The sequence below is a fragment of the Rutilus rutilus genome (assembly GCF_951802725.1).
Source record: "Rutilus rutilus genome assembly, chromosome: 17".
Lineage (NCBI taxonomy): Eukaryota > Metazoa > Chordata > Actinopteri > Cypriniformes > Leuciscidae > Rutilus > Rutilus rutilus.
The window spans coordinates 22,707,020-22,725,334 of NC_140230.1; the positions used below are offsets into that span (position 1 = coordinate 22,707,020).

The following is an 18,315-nucleotide window of genomic DNA, read 5'->3' on the forward strand; positions in this document are numbered from 1 at the left end:
AGGGTTGTTTCACTTGATTGGAATATAAATTTGGGTGTCGTCCGTGTAATAATGAAATGATACACCTTGTTTCCTTAGAATAGCGCCCAGAGGTAGCATGTAGAGAGAAAATAGAGAAGGAGCCAAAATAGAGCCCTGTGGAAGACCACAGGTCAGAGGTGCCATGGAGCTTGAGAAATGACCTAACTGTCAGACAGGTATGACTGAAACCAAGTCAGAACAGAAGCTTTTAGATCCACCCAAGACTCTAGTCTAGATAAAAGAGTAGGGTGGTCAATGGTATCAAAAGCTGCCGAAAGATATAAGAGAACAAGAACACAGTATCTCCGGAATCAGTGGAGAGATAAATATCATTTAACACTCTCAAGAGGGCGGACTCAGTGCTGTGAGCAGTCCTAAAACCAGATTGAAAAACCTCATAGATACAATAATTTGACAAAAAGTGTTGGAGTTGATCCAGCACAATTTTGTCCAATAGCTTAGAAATGAAAGGTAAGACAGAGATAGGCCGGATTTTTTTTTTAAACAGAAGGATCTAGTGAAGGCTTCTTGAGCAGAGGAGTGACCGTAGCCACTTTAAGATTGGCAGGAACAGAGCCCGTTTTGAGACACTTGTTGATAAGAGATACCATACCTGGCCCAACCGAATCAATGATTAATTTTAAAAATCTCGGGTGAATGATATCATTAGGACAAAATGAAGGTTTGGGCTTGATTGTCACGTCCTTCAGTGTCTGGAGGTTGATAGGATCAAAAACCTCCCAGAAACCAGAAGCAGGTGTCATGATTTGGGGGGACAGTTAAATTAGGGCAGACACTAAGTCTTAAGTTAGTAATTTTGTTAATAAAAAATCTTTGGAAGTCTTCACATAGAGCATCTGAGGCAACAGACAATGTATTAACAGATGGATTTACAACAGACTGAATGACTGAAAACACTAGAAAGCAGCTTTTCCCTGTCCTCCCTGCATGTGCAAAACACATGAAGAATTGCTGGGGAGACTAGTTCAACCTCTAACACGGTCTCGCATGTCATGGGCAACCCCCGCCCGCCATTTGAGCCCTCTATCGCCAGGCACCTTAATCCCTCTCAAGGTGGGCTGCTCACCCCTCTCAAACCTGTTCTCCCTGGCAAAATGGATAGCTTTTCCGTGTCCTTCCACCAGGCCTCTTATAAAGCTTTGGCCTTGGCTCTAAGAGCCCTCAACATCTCCTCCCTGCTTTCAGCTTACCAGGCCGAGCTCCTGGTTGACATGGGGGAACAACTGGAGAAAGGGTTTCCGTCACCCACTCTCTGGAAGGAGATTGTAACTGTTAATGACCTGGTTCTCTGTAATGTCCATCAAGCTGTCCAAGCTAGCGGGTGTTCTATGGCTCTCTCAGTTGTCAGAGAACGTGCACTGTGGCTTAATCTATCTGGTCTCCCCGATAGTGAAGAGCGGCACATTGAACTTGGCCAGGCTCTCTTTGGACCTGCCATCGCTTTAATGCAACAGCGCAAGTGCACAACAGTCACTAGAAGAGCTGTTCCAGAGTGGGACCTCTCCATGGTGCTGGAGGCTTTGTCTCAACAGCCTTTTGAGCACCTGGGAAATATTTCCATTCAGACCCTTTCTTTCAAGACAGATTTGTTCCTGGCATTGGTGTCGGCCAAATGTGTCAGTGATTTGAATGCACTCTGTTCATTCCTCATACACTAAATTCTCTCTCAGTGGATATAAGGTTTTTCCGAACAAGTCCACTGGCCCAGACAGTCTAAAAGCCTGTCTTCTTAAATATTGTGCTCCTCAATTAAAAGTAGTTTTTGTAAGGTTATATATTTTCTTTTAGGCACATGCACACTGCCAAAACTTTGGAAATTCTCAATAATTAGCCCTTTGCAAATACAAATCATGGCAAATGATTTTCGGCCTATCGCAATAACTTCTATATTGTGTAAAATGATGGAGCTGTTTTTGGCCTCCACTATGGACTCTGTGCTAGATTCACTCCAGTTTGCATAGAGACTCTGCTTAATACAGTTACAAATCATCTTATGCATCCTAAAGGATATAGGGTTTTATTTGTAGATTTTAGCTCAGCTTTTAATTCAGTGAAGACACATATTCTCATATGTTCTCACATATTCTGAAGTTGCTGATTGATCTCAATATCACAGGGTTAGTTTTCTGGATCACAAACTTTGTTTCCTGCCATCCATAGAGGGGCTGTGTCAGAGGGGTCATGAAGTTCACACAGGCTTCACTGTTCCCCGTCTTGCCCAGTTGTGGGTCCCGTCTTCAAATACAGGTTTGGGGGTTTCCCCTGTTTCAAAGGGGAAGTTAGTGAGAGAAAGTGCGCAAGCAGTGTCACCAGACAGCTATTTATGACTGTAAGTGGCGTGTGTTCGAGGAGTAGTGTGAAGGGCGCTGACAGATATCATATCAGTGCTCAGTTCCTGATATTTTGGTTTTTCTGCAAGACCTTATGGATGGTGGAAAAACGTATTCTAATATTAAGGTCTATTTAGCGACTATTGCTGCATGTCATGTTGGTTTTGATGGCACTATGGTGGGGCAACACCCCCTTTTTCATAGGTTTATGAAGGGCGTTCGCCTTTCTCTTCCAGTCAGAAGACACACATTCTCCTGAAGTTGCTGATTGATCTCAGTATCACAGGGTTAGTATTCTGGATCACAAACTTTGTTTCCTGCCATCCATATTTTAACAGCCCCAGCAATTATTTAATTATATTTCAGCATAAGCATACATCAGACAGGTAATGAACATAATCTGGCTAATATTTATAATTTATTTATGGCTGAAATTTAGGAATTTATCATAATGTACTTGTATAACTGTTGTAAAAGAGAGATAGGTTTTTTGTTTTGTTATTTGCTTCCATTTAAAGCACAAAATGATCTTTGGGTCATTCCAATGCATGCTTTGGCTTGTTCCCAGCATGCATTTTGAGATACAAATTAATTATGGTTACTGTTATTATTGTTTTACTGCTTGCTTATTTATGCTGTCGCTGTTTTTTTTGTCCTCACTATTAGTTTCTTGTCATTTGTTGATGTTCAGAGCTTGTCTTTTCATGTGTTATGCGCTGAGGGTCTGTCTATGTCTTAGTCAAAATCTTAAATTAAACATTTTGGTTTCCAGGGACAAACAACCTTGGAAGTTGTCCTCTCTTTTAGAAGCTAACGTTGCATAAGGATTTCAGAGATTTCTCCTATTATCACCCATCCATTCACTCATGCCTTATTCCACCTTTCCATTTTATTTGATTCCAATGAATCTACAGTATTTGACTTCCCTCACATTATTCTAAAATCAGCAGGTGTCCTGTTGCCATGGGATCTGCTTCAAGTAACAGGTGGTTACATTTGGTTGTTTTGCCCACACACACACAGCCAGATGTGTTTCCTAAGCTATTAGGAAACTATTAGGAAAGCTATAAGCTATAGATGTTTGACCTAAGCTAGTGGTCTAAATTTGATAGACTACCACATGGGCCAAACCCAGACTCTTTCATACATGGTAGCTTTTCCTGTAGATGTCTTTTCTGGAATACATTTGGTTTAAAACAGTTTGGAGAATAAAATGCAAAACAGTATAGTTATCAATTAAATAAAAATGTTTCTTTTCACATTTAAAGGCAGGGTAGGTAGGAATTTTATAAAATACTTTTTTCCAAATTTGTTTAAACTTTCTATATATATCAATACATAATTAAAATGTAAGTACTCTGAAAAAAAAGAGTATAAAAATCGCGTGACTCTAGACCGTTTAATCTGTGTTAAACACAGCTCATTATTTCCATTCGGGACGAAACAAAGGATTGGCTTAGGCAACTGTCACTCTCTCTCGCAACCATAGCAACCACCCTTTTGCCACGGGATCTGCCCACTTGCGCGCGCACGTTTGATTTGAGGAATTCAAAAGGCACGGAACCTAGGAGCAAAACAATGGCAGAGAAAGAGCAATCAAAATTCACATTACCAGCAAACAAGGCTAAAAAAGGAAGACAAAAGGACATTTTACAAACCTACGTTTTGCATGTGCTTCTGCACGCACTTTTCCAGTCACAACACCGCAATCAGAGGAGGACGCGCTGAAAACTGTAATGCTGTTCTCTTCCTTCATAACTCGTACTGAGAAGGTTTGAGTTGCAGAGGAATTTGTGACTGTTTCACATGTTCAACCACATCAGAGTTTCGTAATTAGTAAGTCCGTGCTTTTTCTCTTTTTTTTCTTATGTGCTGAAGGGCTGCTGTGCCTTGGTGAAACGGTGTTTGTAGCCTACGTGAAGAGCTCTTTTCCAAAACGCCATAAACCTAAAAAGCTGCCTCAAAGAACCAGCAAAAGTAATGATTATGAATATGTAAAATATTGCAATAAGACATTTTAATTGTTTATTAATTTCTGTGTCGGCTGCAAAGATGAAATTGACGATAGGCTATTGACTCGCGATCTTCGCAGTAGTGAACGCACCGGAGAAATGCACATTTATTACATAGTTTTATTTTATTTTTGGATGGTTTTGTTTAGAACCAGATTTCTGTAAATATATTTCACATTTTTTAGGCCTGTGAGGCGAGGTGATGATATAATCTCCAGTTCAAGCACCTTATGTTGTGATTGATATATTTACTTTTATGTAATAAATCCAGGAAATTGGTTAATGAAAAAAATATTAAAATTAAGATACAATTAAAACAAAACGAAATTCGTTTTAAAGAAAGGCTTTGTGCGTTCTGTTTTGAGGTCTCTGTGAAAGTTTGAAAGTCTTTTAGTGGGCTTTCAGAGCGCTCGCGTCCATAATGGAGAACTGTCACGTAATATTGTTTTTCCTCATAAATGCAAGACTTTTTTAAAAAGACAAACCATACATTTTTGAAAAAATAAAAAAGATGGATTTATAGCGTTTTGGGGAAAAAAATGGATGGATTTATAGCGTTTTGAAAATATATATATTTTTTTTTACTTTGAATTGATCATCAACAATATTGTTGTTTGATTTAATAATCACTGTTGCAAGAGATACCTAGTTCCGTTTTTCTTTTCTTTTTTAGTGAGTGGAAAAAGTAGGGGCTACCTCAGATTCTGTTTAGTTAGCTCGGATCCTTTATTGTTTTTTATTTTTCTAAAGCCTACAATAATAGGTCAAATGCAGCAAGTCAAAAGACCAACTGGACCTTCTTTGCCAGTTTGCACACATTTCTTTGAAGGATGGCAAAAATATCGCCTGAATATCGATATCGAGATATTGGGAAAAAATATCGAGATATTCATTTTTGTCAATATCTCCCACCCCTACATGCAGAACACCATATATGTTATGAATCTTACACGAAATTCATCTTCATCACAATGTAACTGATGGTAATGGAAAAACGTGTATCAATGCAACCTGTTTTTAGCTTTGCCTTATAGATATAACTACCTCGTTAGCGAATCAAAAAATATATATTTTAAACTTTACCAATATCAATATGCTAGCTTGATAGTGAGTACTAAAATACATCTTATTTGTTTATATTCATAATGATAAAGTTAGATTTTTTTATTACATGTGATTCGGACATGATGTCACTACATGCACTGTGCTCCTTCCTCTCCGCTCGTCTCAGGTAAATAATGCGTCTTCCAGCTCAGCGGTCGGAGTCGCACGTTCATGTGTTTTGGGGGCGTGGCTTTGGAAGGAGCCCAGAAGGGAGGGGGTGGAGTGAATGGAAATAATGAGCTGTCTTTAAAACAGTCGTGAGAGGTCTACAGACACTCGATTTTTATACTTTCTTTTTCAGAGTACTTACATTTTAATTATGTATTGATATATAAATAAAGTTTAAACAAATTTGGAAAAGAAGTTTTTTAGACAATTCCTACCTACCCTACCTTTAAAGAGGACCTTTTATGTTTGTTTCTTTTACATTTTCAACTTTATTTAGTGTATAATGGTGCTGTTTGAACATTAAAAAGTCTACAAAGCCCAAAGTCCTCTCCAAAGGGAGTTATTCTCTTTATCAGTAAACTCTATGAAATCCCTCGTTTGAGTTTTGTTCCGTGAACGTATACATTACACTGTTCCTTATATAAATAATTCCTGCTCAAGGCATATGAAAAAGGGGACAAGGCCTGGTTAAGTTCCGTTAGTAGTGTGTTGAAACTCACGGTTATGGTAAGGGGCGTGGCATTTCCGAAACATGCTCAAAGTGGTTCACCAATCACAACACACTGGTCCATCTGACCAATCAGAGCACATTGTGCTTTTTGGAAGGAGGGGCTTCATAGAGACAGATACTAAACAGAGCGTTACTGACAGACTGGGAAGAGAGGTCCTGCAACAATGCAAAATATGTGGAAAAACAATGTGTTGTTTGACCATTCAAGCATGAAACCCTATTCAAATTGACCCCAAAAACAAGGTCCCCTTCAAGGTAATAGGTCCCCTTTAAAATATGTCTTAAACTTAAGACATTGTTTCAAAACTAAAGATAATAGTCTCATTCATGCTGTAATAGCAAAACATCACTCACAGATGAGCTATTTAGGATGTACAGAATGTGTGACATTCATATGTATTACAATGACTAATTTGGCTGCTGATTGCAATTAGATCTCTGTAAAAATAAAGACTCTCATTTAGACATCTTTAACAGCAGCCGCCCCCCAAAATTGAAATGACTAAGTTGGATCCAGCTAGTACAGTTATATCCTGTATTCAGTATAAAGTCGCTGAATAGACAGGAAGCACAGAATGTTCTACATGCTTGTTATGCCTTTTATATGACATTTGAAAGGGGGAGTTGATTCTCTTGATTTATAAAATCATTCATAATTATTGTAAAGAAAATGAAATCTTTTCAGATCTATTGATTGAGTGCAGTTCTGTTACATTGTGCCTGTTATAGCTGGCTCGGAAAGGGACAGACTCAATGGGTACAATCTGCCCATTGCCCATCATTTCATGCACCTTTATTAGTTTCTCACAACTAATTCTCTATTCATGTTTTGCTATTTGTTGTTATTATTTTTAATCTGTGACATTAATGTATAGATATTAATGTATAGATTAATGCATAAATTATCCTTGTGTTGTTGAGCTATAGGCTACCATAATTTTAATTTTGTGATATTAGATAAATCGGTAGTTGATGTGAAATACTTCACTGTGACATAATTATTATACTATTACATCTAAAACTTTTTGTAAAAACATTTTGCTAGTTGTTTTGTAATTCTTATGTAATTCATGCAGTTTTTTATGCAGTTTTTCTATGAATAGAGAGAATTTGTTCTTTTAAAAATGTATGTATTATCACAAGACCATTTCTAATTTCCATTTTGTAATTCAAAACATTTACATATCACATATTTCATTAGCCTAAATGGTGTTAATTTTTTTTTTTTTTCATTTGTAGTAATAACCCAAAATTGTACAGCTATAAAACTATAAAACAGCTCCAAAGCAACTATAGTCATAAGCTGAAAAATTATGGCATACACTTAATTTTTAGTCTGTTCTTACTGATTCTTCCAGTTCTGTCACAAATCATTCTCACAATTTATACAAACCTTATCTATATTATCGAGGTAGATAACAAATTTTCCAAGGCAAAACAGATGTCACCATCATAGGAGATATGAAAGATGTGTTTTCGCTTTGATTTTAATCAAGACTTTATTCAGCATCAATCTGCCATTTACACTGTCATGCTGGCATGTCGTACTCAAGTAGTTTCCTGTACTTCCTGCTGATTAAGTCATTACACTACATAAATTACCTGTCTTCAATTCAGATGACTCCGACTATCATTATACGTCCACTCATTGCACTCTTAAGTTGATTTTTTGGTGCACACAAATGTTCTCTCTCTCTCTCTCTCTCTCTCTCTCTCTCTCTCTCTCTCTCTCTCTCTCTCTCTCTCTCTCTCTCTCTCTCTCTCTCTCTCTCTCTCTCTCTCTCTCTCTCTCTCTCTCTCTCTCTCTCTCTCTCTCTCTCTCTCTCTCTCTCTCTCTCTCTCTCTCTCTCTATCTATCTATCCATCCATGTTCTTTCCAGTGTTTCTAATGTAAAATTGATCAGAATTAAGTCTGTATTTCCTCTGAGAGCACGTTGGCAAGAGTAGCAGTGTTCAGGGATATTTCCCTTTGTCCTCCAAAGAGAAATATGTGGCAAAACATTCCTCACAATCTGAATACAGTTTGCACAAGCAGACACTGTTCACTGTCTGTGAGCACCCATTCCTTTTATAGCTCATGTAGGCCTATTAAAGCTATTCTTATCATCAACCGATGTGAGGACATCTCTCTCTCTCCTCTCCTCTCCCTCTCGCCAATGGCTTTGACATTTCCAGTCTGATAATGTTTAAGCTTTTCATATCAGTCTAAATGTCACTGTGTGTTTCCTCTGAGCTGGACTCTGCGTCTATCTGTAGCCCATTTAAAGAGGTGAGTGGCCTCCACAGGAAATTACAGCCCGCACCTGACCCTCATCGGAAGATGGGGCCATCTTGCATAACCGGAAGCTTTTCAAGAGACTCAATTACATTTGATTGAACGCTCACATGCACACACACTGTGTATGGATTGATTTACTATGTGTGATTATAATCATTATGATTACTCATAACGTGGTTGGTACTCATTGTTAATGTGTTTGCATAATTATAGTTCACTTAAAGGTGCAGTTCCTTGCCACTGTTGCCTTGGCTTTTGGCTTGCTTAGTTGGGGACATTTAATATTCAACAATATTATTGATCTGCCTTATTTAGGGTAGACGATGATGCAATTTTCTTCAATGAAGTGTGGGGTGTGTTTGTATGGGTTGATTGCAAATATCAACCTTGTTTCATTGTACTTGTTGCACTTTTAAAGGGATATAGTCCACCCAAACATGAAAATATATTGAAAAGATATTTTGAAGAAAGGGTGGACTATCCCTTTCAAATTTGGACTTTATTATATGTTTAACTGATGTCTCTGTGGTGTTTATATGTATCAGTTAAAGGTATGTTTTTATTGGAAAATAATGGTATCATGGTTATAATAGGCACTTATAATGGAGTAAAGTTCCAAAGAATTTAATAGCTGAAATGTTAAGCTCGTGTTTTTGTTTTGTTAAAGCAATTATATGAACTCGTCCATAAAAGATGTAGATCATTTGAGGGGATCATTTTGTTTAGATTGACATTTTACTGCTGGGAGTACTGCTGAACTTTAAATTCAGCTGCAAATGATGGCCAGGCAGGTCATGAACCTTGAGTAGGTCGAAGTTTACACTTCACTTTGTCTAATTAGCTAATGTTTTAATGGTCTGATGTTAATTTGTTGCAGTCGTCTCTATAACACACACTCTGTCTCTTGGTTTTCCCAGGTGTCACTGGTCTGGTGCAGATTGATGAGAATGGCGACAGAGAGACTGATTTCGCCCTGTGGGACATGACTGACACGAACAGTGGCAACTTTCAGGTTAGTTATAATCTCACTTTGTCTCATTTATCACATGATATATACATATATATACATATACATATATATATATATATATATATATATATATATATATATATATATATATATATATATATATATATATATATATATATATATATATACATGTGCCACATTAGTTTGAATAGCAATGATGCTTCTGTTATCTGTAATAGATGGATGAAATGCAATCACATTTTTCTTACAGCAGATGTGTGTGCGTGTGTGTGTGTGTGTGTGTCATCTAAACAGTTTTGCCTTTGTTACAGGCTAATGAATTAGAATATAACACCTGAATCTCAAAAAACAAGGGGCAATTGGTGTCATAAATTTAAAACCAGAGGACAAACCCACACGCACCCTCCTTTCTGAAAGACACTTGATTGGTAATTGGGAGGCCAGGCTGTAGGGAGGTTAATTATAGGATACATATTCAGTCAGGGGAATGTTTTTTGTTTGTGTGAACGTGTACCGGATAGATGCAGAATAGATATTAAAGATCTCAACTGCTCTCTGAATATAAATTCAGTAATTTTTCATTTTAACATTTTGCTTTTGCTATCTGTGAGAGCTGTAGAATTCATATGACTAGTGCAGTTATTGCTTTGACATGACTACTGAAACTAAGGTCTGACTCCAGAATCACACCGAGATTCCTGACTTGATTTATAGTTGTTTGACCCCTAGCATCAAGGTATGCGTTCATCTTGAGTACTTCATCTTTTTTTCTAAACGCAATGACTTCAGTTTTGTCTTTGTTTAACTGAAGAAAGTTTTGCCACATCCAACTGTTGACTTCATCAAGGCATTGGCACATGGAGTCAGTGGGGCTGTAGTCGTTATAGGCGATAGGGCTAAGTAGGACTGTGTGTCGTCTGCATAGGTCTGGTAAGCAATTTGGTTCTTTTTCATTATTTGGCTCAGTGGGAGCATGTACAGGTTGAACAGGAGTGGCGCAATAATTGAGCCTTGAAGGGACTCCGCATGTCATGGATGTCCATTCAGACTTATGGTCACCTATACTCACATAATTACCTCTCCCTCCTAAGTATGACCTGAACCATTTTAGGACTATCCCAGAAAGCCCGACCCAGTAGGTAATGATTGACAGTGACAAATGCAGCACTGAGGTCGAGTAGTACCAGAATTGATGTTTTGCCTGCATCACTATTTAACCGAATATCGTTTATCTTAATGAGCGCTGTTTCTGTGCTGTGATGTGGTCGGGAAAATTGCCAAAAGTATCCATTTGAGATTATTTTTCAATGATCTTGCCTATGAAAGGAAGATTTGAGATTGGTCTGTAATTGCTCAATATGTTGCTATCCAGATAGTTATTTTTTCAGGAGTTGCTTGACATCTGCAGTTTTAAGGGACTTTGGAAAAGTCCCAGAGAGAAGTGAGGAGTTTACCACTTCTAGGAGATCTGCTTCTAAGCAGTTTAACACACTTTTGAAAAAGAAGGTGGGGAGTGTGTCAAGGGCGCAGGTTGATGTTTTAAAGGGTGCTATACTGTTTCTTCCAAAATGTTACCATTAATTTCTTCGAAATCTGACATAGTAACTTTCTCAGGTTGTGGTCTGATCTGTCTTACCTCAGTGGAAAGTTAGACACTAAGTTGTAAAGACTACTGTAGACTAAAGTTGTTAGACATTGAACACCCCCCACCCCCAAAATGCAATTTTGATTGGATTTTGGGGCTTTAAGGTATTGCAACAAGTCTAACATTGAACACTGCTGTTTTTCTTCCATTTTAGATTTTGAATTTATTAAATCATATAAATAGAATTATCTATCTCCATTATGACTGTTTGTTCTCTTATTGATTACTTCATGTTGTGCTGCAGATTGTGGCAGTGTATAACGGCACTCAGAAGCAGATGAAGATTCTTCCTGGGATGGCCATCCAGTGGCCAGGTGGTGACATTCCCTTGGATGTTCCCTACTGCGGCTTTAAGAACGACAACCCTGACTGTCATGAACGTAGGTATCTTACACTAGTTCTGCAGTCCAACTGCTTACCGACCTCACAATCTCTGTCACTTGCCCTCTTTCCTTTTAGGAACAATCGGAATGCACCAGATGATTTCCATTGTTCTTTTCCTCATCCTTGTCATCATCTTCACTGTGACTGTGTTTGTATACAGGTGAGAGATCAAGCAAGATGATTTTGATACCTGAGACCTTATCAATCATTTCTAAATGTGATTCTGGTTCTGTTCTACAAATATGGGTACGTCTTAAATACCTACTGTATGTACACACAGAAAGCTGAAGCTGGAGAAGGAGTTGGTCGCTCAGTTATGGAGGATCGCTTGGGAGGACATTCAGATGAGCAATCTGGAAAAGGCCCTGAAAAGCACCGGCAGCAAACTCACACTCTCTCTAGTAAAACACAGATACAGTACATACTACATACTAGTGCACACTCATATTAACAGCTCTCTGGTTTTCCATTTTAATATTAATTTTATTTGATTATTTATTATAATTACTATCATTATTATATCCCTTGTTCTCTCTCATTCTCTACAGAGAGGTTCAAACTATGGATCACTGCTGACAGCTGAGGGTAATTTCCAGATGTTTGCTAAGACTGGCTACTTTAAGGTATCTTTCTGACAAGCTCTGTTTAAACGTTTACATGGTAACCCTTCACAATAAGGTTCAATTTGGTAATTGTGTATTATGAACTAACAATGATCAACATTATTCACAGCATTTATTATTTTGTAATAGGTTAAGGTTAATTTAGAAATATTTAGTCATTGCCGGTTTATGTTTGTTCATCATATGTTTAATAATGTTAATTTATACAAGTTGAAATGTTAAAGTAGTAATTTATGCATTAACTATTTATAATTCAAAATTTTACCATTTAAATGTTTGTTAGAACCTCAAAATGCACACATGCTAAAACATGCAAACATAACATGTGTGTGCGTGCTTATTTTTTCCCCAGGGAAACATTGTAGCCATTAAATACATCAACAGAAAGCGCATCGAGTTAACGAGGAAAGTGTTGTTTGAACTGAAGCATGTGAGTGTGTCATGCTGTTTTTTGTTCTAAAGGAGGATTATTTTGCTAATCTGATTATAATCATTACAAATACAATACCATTCAAAGTTTTGGGGTCCGTTTGATTTTTATTTTTTTTTAAAGAAATTAATACTTCTATTTAGTAAGATGCATGAAATGGATCGAATTGACTGTATAATTCAAAAGATTTCTATTTCAAATAAATGTTGTTCTTTTGAACTTTCAATTGATCAAAGAATCCTGAAAAAATGGATCACAGTTTCCATAAAAACATTAAGCAGCACAACCGTTTTCAACATCGATAATAATAAGAAATGGCTCTCGAGCACCGAATCATCATATTGGAATCATTTCTGAAGGATCATGTGTGACACTGAAAACTGGAGTAATGGAGTAATCTTATCCACCCTAAAAAATTTTAATGGTACTGTAGGTTCACAAAATACCAACAAGTGGAGTGTTTTGTATATAAATGTTTGTAAATATATACTGTGAATTGTGAACAATAGTGCATGTTTGTTCTCCAGATGAGAGATGTGCAGAATGAGCATTTGACTCGTTTTATCGGCGCCTGCATTGACCCGCCCAATATCTGCATCGTCACAGAATACTGCCCTCGAGGCAGCCTGCAGGTACTGACACACAGGATTCTGTCATTGTAGGGACTTCTCATTGACTTACTGTGCTAATGATGTTTTCTATCCTCTAACCCTAAACTCAATCTTTACAGAAACAATTCTGCATTTTTGTTTTAATTAAAATTCCTTGTGTGGGCCATTGGCTTATCAATTTAGATTATTTCAGATCTTTTTGATGACATGCAGAGCCACACTCATACATCAATATGAAAATGTGCATGTACACACACAGTTTCTGATGGCTGTAGAAGATCTCAGGTTGGCAGGTTATGAAGGAAATGTTTATATGTACCAAATGTGGAATTGCCAGCCTAAAGCTGTGGTCACATTAGTGAAAATTCACAATCAAAAAAGGTCCATTGTCTATATCAATGGTGTAGTGATATGTTTGGACACTCTAAACAAATAATTTAATTACGTTCTAAATATCGAACCAAATAACATTTGCAAACATGTCAGATCCTTTTTGTAAGAAAAATGTATTAAGTCAGCCCCCCAAATATCTTGATTTTTAGTTGTTTTAATTATATTTTCATACTTGCTTTGTCTTATTTTAAGTAATTTTAAGTCATATTGAGGTTCCCTAGTGGTCCCCGGCCCCCAGTTGAGAACCACTGCATTATTAAGTTTGCCTCAAGTCCAAATACTTTTTGGGCCGTATATGTATGTATATGTACTTGCCTCAGTTTTTTCTGCATCTACGCACAGGACATTTTGGAGAACGAAAGCATCACACTTGACTGGATGTTCAAATATTCTCTAGTCAGTGACATAGTAAAGGTAGAGACCCTTCTCTGTACTTAAAGTGAAATTTACCATAAAAGGTTAGTTTACCCAGAAATGAAAAAATTGTCATTAATTACTCATCCTCATGTTGTTCCAAAGCCATAAGACTTTTGTTCATCTTCGAAACACAAGATATTTTGATGAAATCTGAGAGCTTTCTATCCCTCCATTGACAGTCCACGCAACTAGCACCTTGTAGCTTCAAAAAGTTCATAAAGAGATTGTAAAACTAATCCATATGAATTGAGTGGTTTTGTCCAAATTTTCTGAAGAGACTCGATCACTTTATATGATGAACAGATTGTTTTTTTGTTTTTTTCACATACAAACATTGATCAGCTAACATAAACAGAAGCTCAACCGTACTTGCTTGACGCACGACAACAAACCTCTTGCGGAAGCTCAAACCTTCACACGAGAATGAACCTCATTGGTTCCCGCACATCAAGCAAGCATGCTTGAGCTACCGTTCATCATAACTGATGTTTGTGTTGATAAATGTTTATATGTAAATAAAAGCCAAAATTCAATCTGTTCATCAAATAAAGCGATCAAGTCTCTTCAGAAAATTATGACTAAATCCATACGGATTAGTTTTACGATCTTTTTATGAACTTTTTGAAGCATCAAAGTGGTAGCTGTGTGGAAAAATGACAGATTTCATTTCAAATATCTTCATTTGTGTTTCAAAGATGAACAAAAGTCTTACGGGTTTGTAACGACATGAAGTTAAGTAAATGACAGAATTTTCCTTTTTGGGGGAACTATCCCTTTAAGTGTTCATGCATTTATTTTCCATGATAACTTTCTATTTTCTCTCATTTTACTCATTTCCTGCCCTCTTGCTTTCTTTCATGCTATCCAATCTTCCTCTCCCCTCAGGGCATGGCTTTCCTCCATAACAGTGTGATTGTATCCCATGGCAACCTGAAGTCATCCAACTGTGTGGTTGACAATCGTTTTGTGCTAAAGATCACTGACTATGGGCTGTCCAGCATCAGGAAAGAGTCAGACACGGAGGACGCCCACTCTTATTATGCACGTCAGTCATGTGACCTTTCTTGTTTGTCAAATTTACTCACATGCCTACAATTTCCACGACACGCATGCATGCAAACCTCAGTCACGGTCTCTGTTGTTCACTGTTAGTCCCCTGTCTGTGTGCATTTGCATATGCCTGTGTGTAGGTAAGCTGTGGACGGCTCCAGAGCTGTTGAGATTGGAGTGCTTTCCTCCAGGAGGCACGCAAAAGGGTGACGTCTACAGTTTTGGCATCATACTTCAGGAAGTGGCTCTGCGCAAAGGAGTCTTTTACCTGGAGGGAGACTCGCTAAGCCCCAAAGGTCAGAGTTCAAATCTTGCCAATACACGTGTCATAAATTACACAATTAGCCTAAGTCTTCCTGTCTCTATCCTGTTTTTGATATTAAATCCTAAACCTTAAACATATGCACTCTCATTTTGTTTCAAACCTTTATGACTTTCAGTGGAGCAAAAAAGGAGACATATTGAAAAATGTTTTTTTTTTAACCCATAAAATGAAAGTCAGTGTTGTTTTCCTCACAGAAGAAAGTCATACAGGTCTGGAACAATTCTTTCAAGCTTCATATAGGATGTAATCATAAAAGCATCATAAAAGCAATCCATTTGACTCATCCATATGACTATGTTCCAAGTCCTCTGGTCATTTTATAGTTTTGTGTGAAGAACGGACTGAAATTTTAATTGTTATTCACTGATAATTCTTCCCTCCTGTAAACTGTTAACAAGATAATTAAGTCAGTACACCAGATCAGACCGATTCATGAATTCATTTTTGTGAACTGGATGAAGCGATTCATTGAAAACATCTGATTTAAAAGAACATTTTGTTAATGAATCAGGCATTAGTGCTTCTCTCATGAACATGCCAAGGAGATCTAGAGCAAATGTCAGTTTTGTATCATTTTTTTGCCTAGATTTATAGTAGAGGAGTCAACACTATTTGCCGAAAGTCAGAGCCAGTTACAGATAATGGCCAGTCAGAGATGACTGATTTGACAGAAAATTGCATATAGTGCACCCACTTTGTTTTTAGCATTTAGAATATGATTCCATCCAGTCGGAGGGAATACAATTTTTTTTTTTTTTTGAGCCAATTTTTTGGTATCAAAATTGGCCAATTTTTTGGTATCAAACGATTTTTGAGCCAATTTTTTTTCCGTATCTTAGCAACAAGATGCCTGTTTGTTGAGTTTGGAAAAGCTTGAAAGTAGTGTGTGATCCTCAGTCGTTTATATGATACCCAGTTTTGCCCAGTCTGCAAGTGTATGATGTCTAGCATTATCATTTTTATATAATTAAGTTTAGAGTTTAATTTCACATTTACGTTTCTGTTTCATCTGTTTCTCACACAAAGCTATCATATGGCTTCAGAACATCTGAAATATTGCTCACAAGTCGAACTGGACTGATGATTTTGTAGTACTTTCATGTTCTTTTTGAAGCTTGAAAGCCTTAGTTCCCATTCAATGGCCAATGGTAAAAGTCTTCTCCATTTAATTAATAAATTAATGTCATTCATTTTGATTCTCCGTGAGATTTGGGGTCTGAAATACTTGGAGCATGAGAACAATTTGAGGAGGATGAAAAACTTGGTTTTCTGCCTCTTTCTAAAACACTTCAAAATATTGATGCACGGCTCTGCACTCACGCAAATTACTCTCGAGAGCCTTCACAGTGACAGGAATGAAAGACGCTAATGAACCAGGTTCTTCAGAGAGGTCAACAAATACACAACCAGACGCCATTCACAATTGTGCTCACACACACACACATGCATATTCTCACTTTACTACAGACACAATTTGGCAGTCCACTACCCCTCTCAGTCCGCCGTCAGTGAGTTTGTCTGAAGAGGAAGACACTTGACATTATCTTGTCATTTCGCCAAAATACTCACAAATTGCATCCCCTGTATATGGTTCTCTTTTTTTTCTGCAGAGAACAACCCTTGGGTGTTGAAGAGCTCTCTCATTCGTACATAGAAGTCAATCATAGTGTCAGACTTTTGCATTTGTATGATTTTACAGAGTTGCTAATTGCCATAAAATATAAAAATCACGACGTACTAAAATGTTGCAAAAGTAACGTTCCAAATCGTCTCCATTGCATCTATAATTTCAATCCACACTGAATGAAAGAAAAGCTGTATAAATCACTGTCTTTTTATATCGCTTTCAGAGACACTCAAAGGTTTGTTTGTTCTTTGTCACACAAACACATACACACATATCCATCCACCCTTGTCTCTTTCACTCTCTTTCCCTCTCTTATCTAATTTATGGATTTAATCATGTGATTCAGAATACAGCCCACAAAGCGATGTATGTATGCGTGTATATGTGTGTTTTTATGTGAAGAACAGACTTCTGGTACACATACAAACACAGATAATGTGCTGTCAGCATATCTGGAGCTCGTGATCTCAGCACTATAATCAGAACTGACATAGAAGAAGAGATCATATCAATCTTCACCGGGCGGCACACATGCACTTGGGCACCTTGGTAATGAGATTACTGTTGGCAAAGATTATGGTTGTAGACTGGTGAATCAATCAACCTAGTGTATGCTTGGCCAACCAATCAACCTGGCACCACCAGCACACATAAATACAAAACACAAACACAAAGAAATTGTGCAGCAGTAAAGATGACCTGAGCTCTGAAGAGCTGTTTCTTATCGGGACAGATTGTCCGTGAAAAGCCTCTCAGACGGAGCTGAGAAATGGTGTTTTTACTAGAGTGCTACAACCCACAGCCATTTCTGCCAGGCTTTCAGAGCTGTAAGAGCCTGATGAATAGAGCTGAGAGAGATCAGGCAGAGGATGGAAAACGGAGATAAAACATTGTGGGAGTTTGTGGGAATAAGGCAGACGGAAAATGCCCTGATGCAACAGATAATAGAGAGAAAAGGAAGGAAGGCGCATTGACAGGCAAAATGTCTAAAGACTACTGATACTGTTGAAGTTAAAGAAACAGATCACCCCCCCAAAAAACACAATCATTTTATGTATGCCTTATTGAAGTTACAACGTAATGGAGATGTGATGTGACCAATCTTTTCTTCCATATTTTTGAAGGACATACAAGTGAAACAGATTATCGAAAATAAAAAAAATTAGGGCTTGGGTTCATGGGTTCAATCTCACAGTTGTTGATTGGATGGAGGCAGATCTGAATGCGAATTATCACATTTTAATTCAAAATTACAAGGTAAAAAAATAAAAAAATAAAAATAATTGCTTGCATGGATCCAATCGTTCACAATAAGATCAAAAACATGTATTTAGAAAATAAACAGTGTGAATTTCCAAATTAAAAATCAGGACT

At 37.4% G+C, this 18,315-nt stretch overlaps 1 protein-coding gene across 3 annotated transcripts in view; it reads left to right on the forward strand.

The window, feature by feature from the left end:
• Positions 1–18,315, forward strand: part of npr1b (natriuretic peptide receptor 1b) — a 46,550-nt gene that overhangs the window by 23,670 nt on the left and 4,565 nt on the right. For all 3 annotated transcript variants that reach the window (XM_084384961.1, XM_084384960.1, XM_084384959.1), the window contains 10 exons: positions 9,363–9,457; positions 11,326–11,461; positions 11,541–11,625; positions 11,746–11,866; positions 12,014–12,088; positions 12,441–12,518; positions 13,046–13,150; positions 13,865–13,936; positions 14,825–14,984; positions 15,130–15,285. In XM_084384961.1, the coding sequence (XP_084241087.1) occupies positions 9,363–9,457; positions 11,326–11,461; positions 11,541–11,625; positions 11,746–11,866; positions 12,014–12,088; positions 12,441–12,518; positions 13,046–13,150; positions 13,865–13,936; positions 14,825–14,984; positions 15,130–15,285 (1,083 nt within the window). The remainder of the gene's footprint in view (positions 1–9,362; positions 9,458–11,325; positions 11,462–11,540; positions 11,626–11,745; positions 11,867–12,013; positions 12,089–12,440; positions 12,519–13,045; positions 13,151–13,864; positions 13,937–14,824; positions 14,985–15,129; positions 15,286–18,315) is intronic.